At 37.0% G+C, this 14,775-nt stretch overlaps 1 protein-coding gene across 1 annotated transcript; it reads left to right on the plus strand.

Moving 5' to 3' along the window:
• The first annotated feature begins 12,631 nt into the window (after positions 1 to 12,631).
• Positions 12,632 to 13,222, plus strand: LOC149208472 (uncharacterized). The gene has a single exon (XM_089398354.1). It carries the CDS (start codon positions 12,632 to 12,634, stop codon positions 13,220 to 13,222), a length of 591 nt encoding a protein of 196 aa, XP_089254480.1.
• The last annotated feature ends 1,553 nt before the right edge of the window (positions 13,223 to 14,775 follow it).

The raw sequence follows: 14,775 nt of genomic DNA on the forward strand, positions 1-14,775 counted from the left end.
CATAAATTGTCAACCAGGGTGCATAGACTGATGAAGTATAGGTGCACAATATGTGCTTAGAAGTTATTCGTTAGGTCATTATGAATTTGTTAAGATCTAAACTTAAGATGGGGGTGGTGTTTGTCAATTGTATTAGTGTCGTAATTCTTAGGGATGTTGATTAAGTTTCCTAGGAATTAATATCTATCCAATTAGCTTGTAGATGATGTGAGAGTGGTTTTACTTATGTTAGATTGTTTGGGGTTTTTGATCTTGAATCTCTATGCTACAGCTCCTAATTTTCTAAGTGAAAAAAGAAACCTATTCTATCAGCTATGAAGGAATACTGTTGAACTCAATTGTTTAGGAGAGGACTTCTCACTTATTCAATTTCTGCTCAAACAAAGTAACCCAAGCAACATCTATATTGTGAATTGAACACACTTCAATTATACTGGATAATAAACAAAGGAAATAACTATGCAGTACCAGGTATAAAGCAAATTATATAACAATCTAAGTTAGGTATAAAGCAAATTAAAGTTCTTGTGTAGATAACAATTTGTTGGCGAGATCATTATGCAACATTGTCACACAAAACAGAGCAATTGAAGAATTAAAGGAAATCAGATTGTAATTTATTAAAACCTGCCATTGTTTGTAGGGGCCCCCCACATAGCATTTCATATCTTCAAATGAACACAACTCTTGCACACAAAAACCAATCCTATTCATGAAATTCACAAACTGTTCACAATCATATCATTCAGCGTGCACCCAAATAACAGTGCGGCCATAAGTTTAATAACAGGTCTCTTGGTATAACTGTATGAAGATTTCAAGCTTAATATCTCTAACCTATCTAAACTTATATCGCTAAACCATCGTTTTACTATTCCGAAAGAAAAACGATAAGGTTTCAACTGATCTCGGGTTCTGTTATGAGTTAATCCGGCGGTTGACTTGGAGTTTGACCACGGTCTGCTGTGCTTCTTTTAGCAAAATTTTTTGAGTGGGTAGGAAGGTATCCATGAGGGAGCCATCCTCTATCCATCCACACCTTCCACTACTGACCTGGAACTCTCGAACCTTGCGAACAATGAAGACAACGACAAAAACTTGGATTAGCTGTGGAAACAAGCTGATTCTGTAGCCAATCGCAACTTTTATAAAACAATAGGGTATACAGTTAAATATGAATAAGAAAACATACTATTGCATACCTTCATAAAAAAAATGGTAGATATGGATTTATTTAAGTGGTAAATATATATGAAAAAGAGAGGATCATTAGACAAAAAGGATGTCATGGTAAGAAAATCTTCAGACTCTACATTCCCCTGGACTGGAGATGTTGTATGTCCTCATACATGTCTTTTGCTTGTGCTTCTTGTTTGTCATCTCCATGTTTCACTGTTTTCTTCTTTTTGGCAGAGATTAGCATTCTGGGCTCCCTCATTAGAATTTTGTACTTTAAACTGATTATCTCTCTCTACATAATTCTATTTTCTTTCTTCATATTCTTGTTTTTATTATACCACAAGCTTAGATGTAGGATCAGATTGTCACTCTTTCCAATCTATATCTCACTTTGTGTCTTTAAGGTTTGATTTTCATTTTTGAGGTGCTGATTCAGTGTTTCTAGTTCAAAGATCTCCTGCTTCAAGATGTTTGAGGCTGATTTCTCATTTACCTGGTTGCTTCCTTCTCCAGGGCTCTGAATGGTTTCCTTTGTTGTTGTCTCCTTCCTTTCCAGTGACTCTATGTAGTCATATATTTCCTGCTGAGCGGGGTCAATACCTGGACTATGTATCAGGCTTCCTAGAGGTGAGTTGTAAGGTTGTGGTGATGATCTTGGTGACCCTTTTGGAGAATTCCTAGGGCTTTCAATTGGCTCATCCTCTATTGGCTCATTCTCTATTGGCTCAATCTCTATTGGAGTATTCTCTGTTGGCTCCTCTTCATTTGGCTCATTTTCCTCAAGGTTAATGTATTCTGTAGTTTTTGAGGTTGTTTGTGGAATCATGCTCAACCTCGTGCTCCTTCTCAACCCTGGGGTTTGTGTTTTTTGCACTTTCCTCCTTTTATTCTCTAATTTTTCTTCTAGAGGAGAGGTTTTAGTTTGTGAGAACTCTTCTTTACTCAGGTTGGTTTTATTTCTTCTAGGGTTTCCCCTCTTCATTATTTGCAAAATTTTTACCATTGGCAACTCTTCTTCTGTTACCTCTGTCTAAGTTTGAGGTGCCTGTTCCTTTATCATTGTTATGGTTATCTTTTTCCCTCTGAGGGCCTTGCTGCTACTTGGTTTTTCTGGGGATTTTTCCTCAAAATGGTTCCTTATTAGGAAACTCTCCCAGTCATCCCCTATACTTTGGAGATGAAATTCGACCAATATTTTTACCAGACCATGATGATACATGGTGTTTTCTATGCATTGAATTTTCTTCTGAACATTTGTAGCCATTTTTCTGAGGCTATTCAAGAGGAAATAGGGGAGATTCATTTGATGATCCTCAAGGAAGTGCATCATCATTCTAACATGATAAAATTACATTTGCCCAAACCTACCCTCATAAGTGATAAACTTTTGAAGCAGAAGTAGTAAGTTTCTCCATTTTTTTTAAGAGCAGAGCTGGGAATACCTTTTCTGTAGATTGTAGTGTCCATGTTAGGATTCTTGAGGAAAACCTTCCAGTCTTCACTGTCAATCCCTTTGTTTTTAAACCATTTTTCTCCATTTCTTGGCAATTCAGTGGCCTCAACAATCATAGAATCCTTTCCTGTGAGCTTTATGTCCCCAATTTTGGCCTCCATTCCATCGAATGAGCGTACAAATGTCTTAGTTACCTCCTTGTGGAAGCCATTAAATTTCTCAATGAACTGCAACCATTGTCTTCTTTGTAGCAGCTCCCTAGTTTGTGGGTACCCCTCCAAGAATTGCTTCCCTGCTGGCTCAGTTCGAACAATTACCCCCATGTCGAAGGATGCTTTGCCTCGAATATTGGCTACCTTGACAGGAAAATGGGACTGGTAGGGTTTGCTAGCTTGTGAAAAGATGGAGTGGCTGTGAAAGATCAAAGGAGTGTAAGAATAGGGAAGAACAGATGGGTTATCATAAGGATTATGGGAATGAATCTGACCGTTAGGCGCATTCAAACTTATGATTTGGTAATTAATTTGGCAGATTTGGCATAAGGTCGTGACATGACTTTTAAAGAGGTGGCATATGATATTTTTGTTAGGCGGTCATTACCCTTAGGTTATAATGATTGCACTTTAGTACTATATCTTCTTAATCATACATGCTATATAACCTTCCCTATTGTTAAATTAAAGCAGCACATACCTTTAATTTTCTGTTGCTAACCTTATTTGTTGTCCTTTGATCTTCTGCAGGTGCTTTTCTGTCAACTAAACTTTAATCTAGATCACCAAGCATCCTTGTAGTCTTCAAAATTATTAGGTTGCAGAAATTTGTTTAACTGCAAAAACTTGTCCAAGCTGCGGGAAGTTGTCCAAGCTATGGAAAGTTGTCCAAGCTGCAGAAAGTTACTGATTCTACAGCTTAAGAGAAAGAAGGCTTTAGTAGATGAACTTTATTTTATTTTTTTTCTTTTGAAAAGAAAATTTGAAATGACAACAAATTGGTTTTCACTTTAAATTTTCTGTATAAACATGCCGACAACATGTTGGTTCATGTTTATACATTTTTTTTCATATTATTATATGTATATATATGCGTATGTATACATATAATTTATTTATTATATTATTATTATTATTTTTATTGAAGAACAAACTGAATGAAAATTTATAAGGTGGAAAAGAAGAATAATTCTTCTTGACCATCTTCAGTTCTGAATTATCTTGAAATATTTTAACAAATTCCTCTCTTGTTAATAGTTTCTGATAAAGCTTGAGTCAATGTCCATTTGCTAATAGAGGAGTTCTCTCTTCGTCAATAGTCCTAATTCTAACTGCACCATTGTCAAAGACATTCTCAACCTCATAAGGTCCAAGCCAATGGGTTTGGAATTTCCCCTGATTTTTTTTTAATTTTGAATCAAAGAGAAATGCCTAATCTCTCAGATGAAACTTCCTTTCTTTAATGTACTTATCATGCCATCTTAACCTCTGTTGTTGCACTAGGCTGGTCATTTGGAAGGCTTCTTGTTTGATTTAATCAAGCTCATTTAATTGTATCATCCTTTGCTTCTAGGCTTCTTATAAGTGAATATCTAACTGGACTGCTGTCTTATAGGTCTGGATCTGTAACTCTATTGGAAGTAAGACTTGCTTCTCATAAACATGTTCATAGGGAGAATGTCCTGTAGTATTCCTCCATGTAGTCCTATAGGCCCATAAGGCTTCTAGAAGCTTTTCCATCCAGTATTTCCTGTGTAGATGTAGAGTCTTTGTAAGGATAGCCTCGATCACCTTATTTGTGGACTCAACTTGTCCATTGGATTGTGGATGGTATGGAGTTGACTTCCAATGTTTTATCTTGTATTGGTCCAAAATCTTCTGCACTAGTCTGGATGTGAACTGTGTCCCTTGATCTGTTACAATTTCTCTTGGAACACCAAAATGAGTAAAAATATCCTCAAAAAGAAATGAAACTACAATATTTTCAGTAGCAAAAGGAAGTGCTTTAGCTTCTACCCATTTAGTGACATAATCAATACATACCAGAATATACTTCTTTTGCTTTGAAGGTGGGTTGATTGGTCCAACAAAATCCAGTGCCCATTTTTCAAATGGTTTGATAAGTACTTGTGGTTGCAGTGGCATTTAATTTGAATAGTAGGTTTTCCCATTCTCTGACAACTGTCACATATTTTAGCATATTCCTTCGTGTCCATGAAAATGGAAGGCCAATAATATCCTAAAAGAAGGATTTTGTAAGCAGTTCTCTTATTAGAAAAATGTCCTCCACATCGCTCATTGTGACAAGATTTTATTATCTCTAGTATTTCTTCCTACCGAACACATCTTCTGATGATGAGGTATGGTCATGTCTTGTATAATTCCTCATTTATCCATGAATAGGATGTGCTATTGTGGACTATTCTTCTTTTTCTCTAGGAGATAAATGAAATGGAATTTTTCCTGTAGCCAAATAGTTAGCAATATCTGCGTACCAAGGTGATTTAGTAGATACTACAAAAAGATATTCATCAGGAAATTTATCTTCTACTTGTTGATCATTGTTTTCATTTTGTATTCTAGATAGAAAATCGGCAATTGCGTTCTGTTTTCTTGGCCTATCTAGAATGGTTATGTTGAGTTCTTGTAAAAGTAGGATCCGTCTAGTTATTCCTCCATTAGTGACTGGTTTATTCATGAGGTATCTAATTACAGAATGGTCTATGAGGACAAAAGTTTCATAGCCAGTTATATAATATCTGAATTTATTAATGGCATGAATTACAACTAAGAACTCCTTTTCAGTTATAGTATAATTTAACTCTGCGCAAGTTAAATTTTTACTAGTATAATAAATGGCATAAGGAGTGAGATCTTTTTGTCCTAAAACAACTCCTAAGGCTGAATCTGAAGCATCTGTTGAGATATGGAAAGGAAATTTCCAGTTAGTTCCTTTTAAGATGGGTGCTTCAGAAATTCTCTTTTTCAATGTTTCAAAGGCAACTTGACATTCAGAATCCCAACTGAATTCACAGTCGTTGTTGATTAATTTAAAGAGTGGGGACACAATTTTTGTGAAGTTTTCTATAAATATTCTATATTATCTAGTAAAACTGAGAAAAATTCTAACATCCTTTTGACAACATGGCACTGACAACTTGGAAATGACTTCCACCTTAGATGAGTCTACCTTAATTCCATCTCTGGAAATATGGTGACCTAAAACAATTCCCTTGTTAAACATCATGAAACATTTTTCATGGCTTAATGAGAGGTTTCTTTCTTGACATCTTATTAATAATTTTTCCAATTTTTCTAGTGCTTCATTGAAAGAATCCCCATAGACTGTGAAATCATCCATGTACACTTCCACACAATCATGGATAAGGTCAGAGAAAATGCCGAGGACTTCCCTTTGGAATGTTACTGGAGCATTACATAACCAAAAGGGAAGTACCAGGTAAGCATAAGTTCCCCATGGACAAGTGAATGTGGTTTTATCCTGATCTTCAGAGGCCACCTGAGTCTAGTTGTATCCACTGAACCCATCCAAGAAGGAAACATATTTTTTTCCTACTAAAGTATCTAAGACCTGGTTTATGAAAGGTAATGAAAAGTGGTCTTTTAATGTTGCTTTATTCAACTCCCTATAATCGATGCATACTGTCCATTTTCCATTCTTTTTAGGGATGATTACTAGGGGTGAAACCCACTAACTATCAGATATTGGATAGATAAAATTTACATTTAATAATTTCTGCAATTATTCCTTAACAATTTCTTATAGATTTGGGTTCATTCTTCATTGAGGTTGTCTAATTGGTATTTAATTTTGTTCAATGTAGATATGATGTATTCAAGTTTTAGGATCAATCCATCTCATGTCAGTGTATTCCCATGCAAAAGTAGAAGAATGTTTCTATAAAATTTCTATGAATTGTTTCTTTTGCATGTCTTCCAAGTTTTCATTGACATTCAAGGTTTTTCCTGGAAATATTTCTATCAAGGAATTCCCAAATTTTTCCATGGACAACAATGATACTTGTTTAGAGGAGAGATATTCATTTCGACTACGCTCATAATGTAATAGATTCATTATTTTCCTGTAAATTTAAAAGTTTGTCTTCCTCTTTTACTTATTCAGTGACAAAAATAGGTTGTATATCTTCTCCATCTTCTATCCATTCTTTAGTTTCTGTATCTATTGTTGTTCTTGCAGGCGGGTATAATGTAAATTTATTTGTAGAATTTCCATCTGAGATAAACATATCACGCAACCTACAAGCGATAAAAGCATCTGCTGTAGCAAACCAAGGCCTTCCTAGAATTAATGGATGTCCTCCTAGATTATTCTTGGGTGAAAGATCATGAAATCAATAGGATATTCCCAAGAACCTAAAGATACACAAAAATCCTCTAGCACACCATCTGGTTTAATAACAAATCTATCTGCTAATTGCAATAAGGTTGGCGTGTATTGAATGTTAGGAAGCCTAAGTGTGTCCATAACTTGTTTGCTCATTATGTTTATGGCTCCTCCTAGGTCAATCAGTGTGTTTGGTATTTCAGTTCCATTGATGTGAATTTTTACAATGGGGCTTCCAAGGTCTAAATATTTTTGAATTGTCATCTTCCCCATCATAATTTCTACAATTTTTCCAACTAACTGAATTCTTTTTATATCCTTCCTTCTTCTCCCTGATCATTGTGTACTTAATTCCTTAATTGTTTTTGCAAAAAATAGTATTTCCTTTATGTCTTGTAATAAAGGAATATTAATACAAACATTTCTAAATTCATCCCTGATATTGTAATCAGGAAAGATAATTTGTTTCTCTACTCCATCGATTTTCAACCTTTCTGGGAAAGGTGGTTTAACTGATATCGAGTGTTGTTTTATGATAGGAGCATCTATTGGAATTTCTTCTGTTTGTTTATTTTATTTTTGAGGGAGAGAAGTCTCCTCTTCTTCTCATTGATTTTTATGTTTTTGAAGATCAAATTTTGTCTTTTGAATGACAACAGGAGGGTTCTTTGGTAACACTCTTCTAGACCTTAATTGGACATTTTTTAGGTCTAGTGAGGTTATTACATAAGTTTGAGGATTCCGACCCTCCATGTTGTATATTGGTTGTTGTGGTATCTTATTATTAGCATTTGGAAGTGGTTAAGCAGGTAGTTGATTTTATTTTTGTGGAAATGGTAGGGAATGTTGCGGGTTTTGATTTTGAACTGGGACTTGTGGCAATTTATTAGCTTGAGGAATTTGATTGGATGGGGATAAGAATTGTGGTGGAAGGTAGGATGGCGAGTATTATTGATATTGATCCATAAGGATTTTTCCATCCTTGATTCCAAGGTTGTGATTGTGGTAGAGCCTAAGGCTACCATGATGAATTCCAATTACTTTGTGAAGACTGGGAAAATTGTTGTGCTCTAAATCCTTGTGATTGATTTGGTTAGGGGTTTTTCCATGGTCTCTTGGCTATAAAGTAGAGAGGGTCTACTGGTTCTGAGATTCCTTCATTATTGAATACAACCTTAAGACCTGATAAGGATGGACATTCCTTTGTATCATGATTATCTGCACATATGACACAGGTTTCAATGGCTTTTGAGTCTAAGGGGCACTCTCTCAGAGCATGTTTCTTCCGAAATTTGGGACAGAAGATAGATAATGCAACATTTTCATAATTTTGCTTGTTTTGTATTTTAAGGGTGTCTATCTGTTCACTTAGGCTCCCTAAAATATCTTTTTTAAAGGTGTCAAGTAAATTTCCTATTTCTTCCTTGCTAACTGTCCTAGTTGCAGACTTGTTTATTCTCGATAAGAGAGGGTCCATAGGACTCTTTCCAAATCTTGCTTTTCCCCTTGAGATATGTACACATAAATCACAAATATCTGCAAATGGTAGTTGGGAAATGTCTCCTTTTCCAGTTAGGTTAAGGAGATCGATCCATTCATCTTTAACGACTCTGAGTAAAAGAGATTTTAAGGTTTCTTCATCCAAATTATCCATTTTTTCTCTTTTAACATTATAAAAAAACCTTTTTATCAAGTCTTCAAGATTCTCATCTTCTTTTTGTGTCATTTTGAAGACTTTATCTTTAAGGTTACTAGGCATACAATAATATATATACTTACCTAAGAAAGACTCTTTCATCTGTGCCCATGTCGTTATGGAATGCACTCCTGGACTCATGAACCATTTTAATGTTGAGTCATTTAATGTGGCAGGGACCAATTTAAACTTTTGAGCATCTTGTAGATAGTCATATGATCTCCATAATACTTCAAATTCGAAGAGAAATGTCTTCGGATCTTCGTTTATTTTCTCGTGGAAATTAGGAAGAATTGAGGGTGATATATTCTTCATTGTGAGGGTTGTATCTTCATGAAGAATAGGGAATACCGAAGTATCTTGATTCCCTCTGCCTCTACCCCCTCCTCTATCTCTACCTCTTCCTCTTCCCCTTCCTCCAATCCTATCTTCTTCGCCATGGACATTGTGTACTTCTCCTTCCCCCTCTTCATTCATAATATATTCTTCGGAGCTAATATAGTGTTCTTCTAATCTCTCTGGTTCCTCTATTAATGGTTGTTCAGAATAAGTTTCCAATTCTTCTTATTCACTAGGAATTTCTAATTCTTCTCCCAAAATTTGTTCACCAGTGTGGGATAGAAAGATTACTCCTGTGGTTGGGGATGTAGGATTTTCTTCAATTACAGAATCAGTAGAAGAAGTAGGTGAAGTTTTGAATTGAATTTATGATCTTGAGACTTTAGGAAGTCTTTTTCGGTCTCTAAATGGAATTCGGGTTTGAGTAGGTGGTGTGGAATCTCGAAATCATGGTGGGGTGAGTGGATTTGTGGGAATTAAACTTCTTCCTCATCCTACAAATCTACCCCTAGAGTCTCTGTCCCTACACATGTCATGTTTTAAATTAATGATGTTTTTTTTTTTTACTTCTAATTGTACTTCCCTGGCAACGACGCCAAAATATTTGGTCAATTCAATGTCCTTGAATTGGCAATCATAAATTGTCAACCAAGGTGCATAGACTAATGAAGTACAGGTGCACAATATGTGCTTAGAAGTTATTCATTAGGTCGTTATTTATTTGTTAAGATCTCAACATAAGATGGGGGTGGTGTTTGTCAATTGTATTAGTGTCGTAATACTTAGGGATGTTGATTAAGTTTCCTAGGAATTAATCTCTATCCAATTAGCTTGTAGATGATGTGAGAGTGGTTTTACTTATGTTAGATTGTTTGGGGTTTTTGATCTTGAATCTCTATGCTACAACTCCTAATTGTCTAAGTGCAAAAAGAAACCTATTCTATCAGTTATGAAGGAATACTATTGAACTCAATTGTTTAGGAGAGGACATTTCACTTATTCAATTTCTGCTCAAACAAAGTAACCCAGGAAACATCTATATTGTGAATTGAACACACTTTAATTATACTAGCTAATAAGCAAAGGAAATAACTATGCAGTACTGGGTATAAAGAAAATTATATAACAGTCGAAGCTAGGTATAAAGTAAATTAAAGTTCTTATGCAGATAACAATTCGTTGGCGAGATCATTATGCAGCATTGTCACACAAAACAGAGCAATTGAAGAATTAAATGGAATCAGATTGTAATTGATTAAAACCTGCCACTGTTTGTAGGGCCCCCCCACATAGAATTTCAAAGCTTCAAATCAACACAACTCTTGCACACAAAGCCCAATTCTATTCACGAAATTCACAAACTGTTCACAATCATATCATTCAGCACGCACCCAAATAAAAGTGCATCCATTAGTTTTATAGCAGGTCTCTTGGCATAACTGTATGAATATTTCAAGCCTAATACCTCTAACCTATCTAAAATTATATCGCTAAAATGTCATTTTGCTATTCCGAAAGCAAAACGATAAGGTTTCAACTGATCTCTGGTTTTGTTCTGTGCTAATCTGGCGGTTGAATTGGAGTTTGACTGCGATCTCCTATGCTTCTTTTAGAAAACAGTTTCGAGTGGATAGGAAGGTATCCATGAGGGAGCTATCCTCTATCCATCCACACCTTTCGCTGCTGACCTGGAACTCTGGAACCTTGCGAACAATGAAGACAGCTATCAAATAGCCAATTGTAATTTAATAAAACAATAGGGTGTATAATTAAATATGAAAAAGAAAACATACTATTGCATATCTTCATCAAAACCTAGTAGATATGGCTTTATTTAAGTGGTAAATATATATGAAAAAAAGAGGATCATTAGGAAAAAAGGATGTCATGGTAGGACAATCTTCGGACTCTACAGTTATAGAGAAAATAAACAAAAGAAATGTTAGAAGAAGGAAAGCCATAAAAGAAACAGAAATTTCATCACAAGTAGAGAAGCCTAAAACAGAAAGAAAGAAAACTCAAAAGACACGTGTCATAACTTTAAGAAGGAGTACCAGACCCAGCTCAGCAAAAGGACTACCCTCAAAGAGCACAAATCATGTCAGTATAGAATTAGAAGAATACTCAGAAGCTGAAGAATAAGATTCAGGAACTCCTCCAAGGGTTTCATCTTTCATCTCCAATGGTTTCACCACCGAGGGTTTCATCACCAACTGTCACATTGCCTCCTCGGAGTCCAATACGAAGAATGCTAGAGATTGATGCGGTGCAGTGGGATATCTATGATTATATTGAGTCTTTGGAGAAAAGGGATGCAACAAGAAAATAAATCCCAATTCAATAGGAAGAAGAAAGTCAGTTTAATGAGCCATAAGAACCTCCAACAGTCAATATATTGAAAAAATAAATCTTTGAACTAGAGACACTAAACATGTATATCAAGAATGAAAATCAAGCCTTGAAAGCACAAAAAGAAATTCAAATAGCCAAGAGTGATGACCTTCTCTTACATCTAAGTCTGCGGTTTAATAAGAACAAGAAACTAAAGAAGAAAAACAAGGCTTTACATAAACAGGTCATAAACTTAAAATACAAGATCCTCATGAAAAAACCAAGGATGGAAATTACTGGAAAGAAAGTGAAAAAGTTGAAGTTGGATGTACTGGTAGAAGTGTCCAAGAAAATGCAGTAGTTCAAGATATCAATTTTGCAGTTTGTATGAGGACATACAAAATATTCAATGTGGGGGAATGTAGAGTTCCATAACTGTTTTGTTTTGACACCATTTTTCCACCATTTTCCTCTTTTTCATCATCACTATGAACTCAATGATGGTAGTAAATCATAGATTTTGATAAGGTAATAAGTCTTACACGTCTCATTTTTCATATGCGCCAATGTTCCTTATTTTTATATTAAAGAGTGCATCAACTACATAATTAACATGATTTTGGATCCATTCTATAAATATGCAGCTACCTCCATGGTTCGCGGGGTTTTGGTGCGCTAATGAAGCAACTAAGCATATAAGTAGTTGAGGATTGATCCCCTCATGGATCTCCTCCTATTCACTCAAGCCAGTTCACCAAAGGGATCACATAGTGACGCGGTCAAAGGTACAAGATAACACGTAGTAGCAAGAGTCTAGGCACAACACATTTTCTCGATTTTATTTCCAAATAGAAAATCGATGAAATAACAATTTTCCTATTTAAGTTTGATGGAGAAACTAGTGTTTCTGCAACTCGTCCTAGGGTTTCTACAACCCCTGCTACGGCAGGCTCCCCTGCCAGCGCTCAGCCTTGACAGAACCTGGGTGGATCTGTGGTCTTGGTTTCCTGCAATAGATCGAAGGAACCATGCAGCCCCCTCAGGGGGAGGGCGATGCGCCTCCCCCAAAAGACGACAACCAAAAGCAGCGGATTGAGGATATCGACAAAGAAGAAAGGCAGAATGAGGACAATACGGACAACAGCAAGCATCAGAACAGTGAACAGGCTCAGAAGGACAAACCCAAAGCAAGCTCATCCACATGTAGACCAGTGGCCACTCACAGGCCAAAAGTGGAATTTCCCAGTCACTGAATCAATGCCAGAATACAGTTCATGAGGGATCACGCGTTGATTGGCAAGTTTATTGGAATATGGCCAACTGAGAAAGCGCTAAGGGGCTGGATAAATTCCAAATGGAACCCAAAGGGTCACATCACTCTGCAACTAGGGCCAAAGGGGTTTTTTACGGCTGTATTTAACTGCTTGGAAGATCGCAACAGGATTCTGGATGGGGGCCCATACTTCTTTAATTCCGCAGGTCTATACCTCAAAGGGTGGGTTGAATGTTTCAATCCGGATAAGGAAGACCTTAGTTGTGCTCCTGTCTGGATAAGGCTGTATTCACTCCCTTGGGAATACTGGGAAGAGAATTCCCTCCAAGAGATTGGAAATGCTCTGGGCGAATTCATCAAGGTAGCAGAGGAAACAAAGATTTGCAGATACACATCATATGCCTGGATCTGTGTCTACATGGACCTCAAGCAAGCCCTGCCAGATATAGTAAGTCTCTTCCATGATGATATTGAATGGATACAGCTGATAGATTATGAGCATGTACCGTTTAGATGCAGGAAATGCCATGATCTAGGTCACCTCTACAGAGATTGTCCTTTGAACAGGAAACCCCCTCCTCAAATGGACTGAGACAATCCTGCTGCCGACGGATTTACCAAAGTGGTAAATCGCAGAAGAGGTCATAAGAAATCGACAGCCAACACCAGGACTAACCCAGTTAACTTGTCAAAACCCTCAACGAGCAATAGCTTTGCTGCTCTGTCCAGTGATGATGTGCAAGATCCTGATAACATACCTCCAAATGACAAGGAAACTAGCAAAGAGAAGCAAGATGGGGTTTCACCGCAGACAGGGGGAAACTTATCCGACAAATCGACCCATCATACCCAAACCAAGCTCCAGGCCTAGAGCTTCCAAGGAATGGAAGTCGATAACCCAGAACCTAGTACAAAGGCAGTGAAGGAAAGAGCTGAAGACTATCAAGAACCCCAGCTCATGGAGGAAGACCCTGAAAATATAGATATTGGTGAACTGGACATTCTAGGACTAGAGCAAGCATGCAAGACAAGAAACTTTGACAAAATCCCAGATCGGCAAGTGGACAACCTAGTGGAGGTCCTCAATCGCGCACAAAAGAAATACTCTCTAGGAGTCCAGATTGGCAGTCAATGGGATGGAAAGTTCATCACCAAAGACAGCAAAAAGCGAGGAAGGAAAACCACCCTCGAAAAAACTATCAATATAGGCAAAGTGTTAGTTGAGTCAGGCAAATACGCCAAGCTGACCAAGTACTTCAATATCAATCCCAACCCTTCTCAATGAAGTTGATATCATGGAATATTAGGGGGCTCAATAGCCCAAGGAAAGGCAGACTTCTAAAAAACATGCTCATGCAGGAAAAACCCAATATACTCTTTTTGCAAGAAACAAAATGTAACTCGACAGTTTTGGAAAAAATAGCAGCCAAAGCTTGGCCAGGAGGGCTATTAACAGCTGTTGATGCTCAAGGGGCGTCGAGAGGACTGGGAGTTCTCTGGGATGCACGGGCAATTCAACTTGACAATATACATGCAAACAAGAACTTCATCCAAGCAACATTTCACATAGTCGGCACCAACACCCATGGACATATGACAAATGTGTATTTCCCTCAGGAAACCATACACAAAGCTGAAATCCTGGATACCTTATCGGCGCTCAACTCAAACAGGTTGCACCCGCTTTGGATATCTGGAGGTGATTTTAATATGATAGCAAGAATGGAGGAAAAGCAGGGGGGCAGAAACAAGAGCAACTGAGATGGGAACATACTAAAGGATTTTATTCAAAATAACTGGTTGATAGATCTACCTTCAAATAATGGCATGTTCACATGGAACAACAAAAGAGAAGGAACGCAACAAATAGCCTCACGTCTTGATAGATTTCTACTATCAGACAATGCAACTCACCTGGGTGGGGAATTCATTGCTTCCATCCTTCCAATATCGGGCTCTGATCACTGGCCAATAGCTCTCCAATGGAATCATCCAGGCAACAGCATTCGGCGTCCATTCCAGTTTGAAGCTTTTTGGTTAACTCATCCGGATTTTAATGAATTTGTTAGATCAACCTGGCTCAAGTTTAATCCCTCTAATGGTACTAAGATGTCTATATTCCAGTGGAAACTAAAGCACCTTAAA

This window comes from Pinus tabuliformis, chromosome 1_2 (assembly GCF_031772625.1).
Source record: "Pinus tabuliformis cultivar Carrire ecotype Pingquan chromosome 1_2, CPIR1, whole genome shotgun sequence".
Classification (NCBI taxonomy): Eukaryota; Viridiplantae; Streptophyta; class Pinopsida; order Pinales; family Pinaceae; genus Pinus; species Pinus tabuliformis.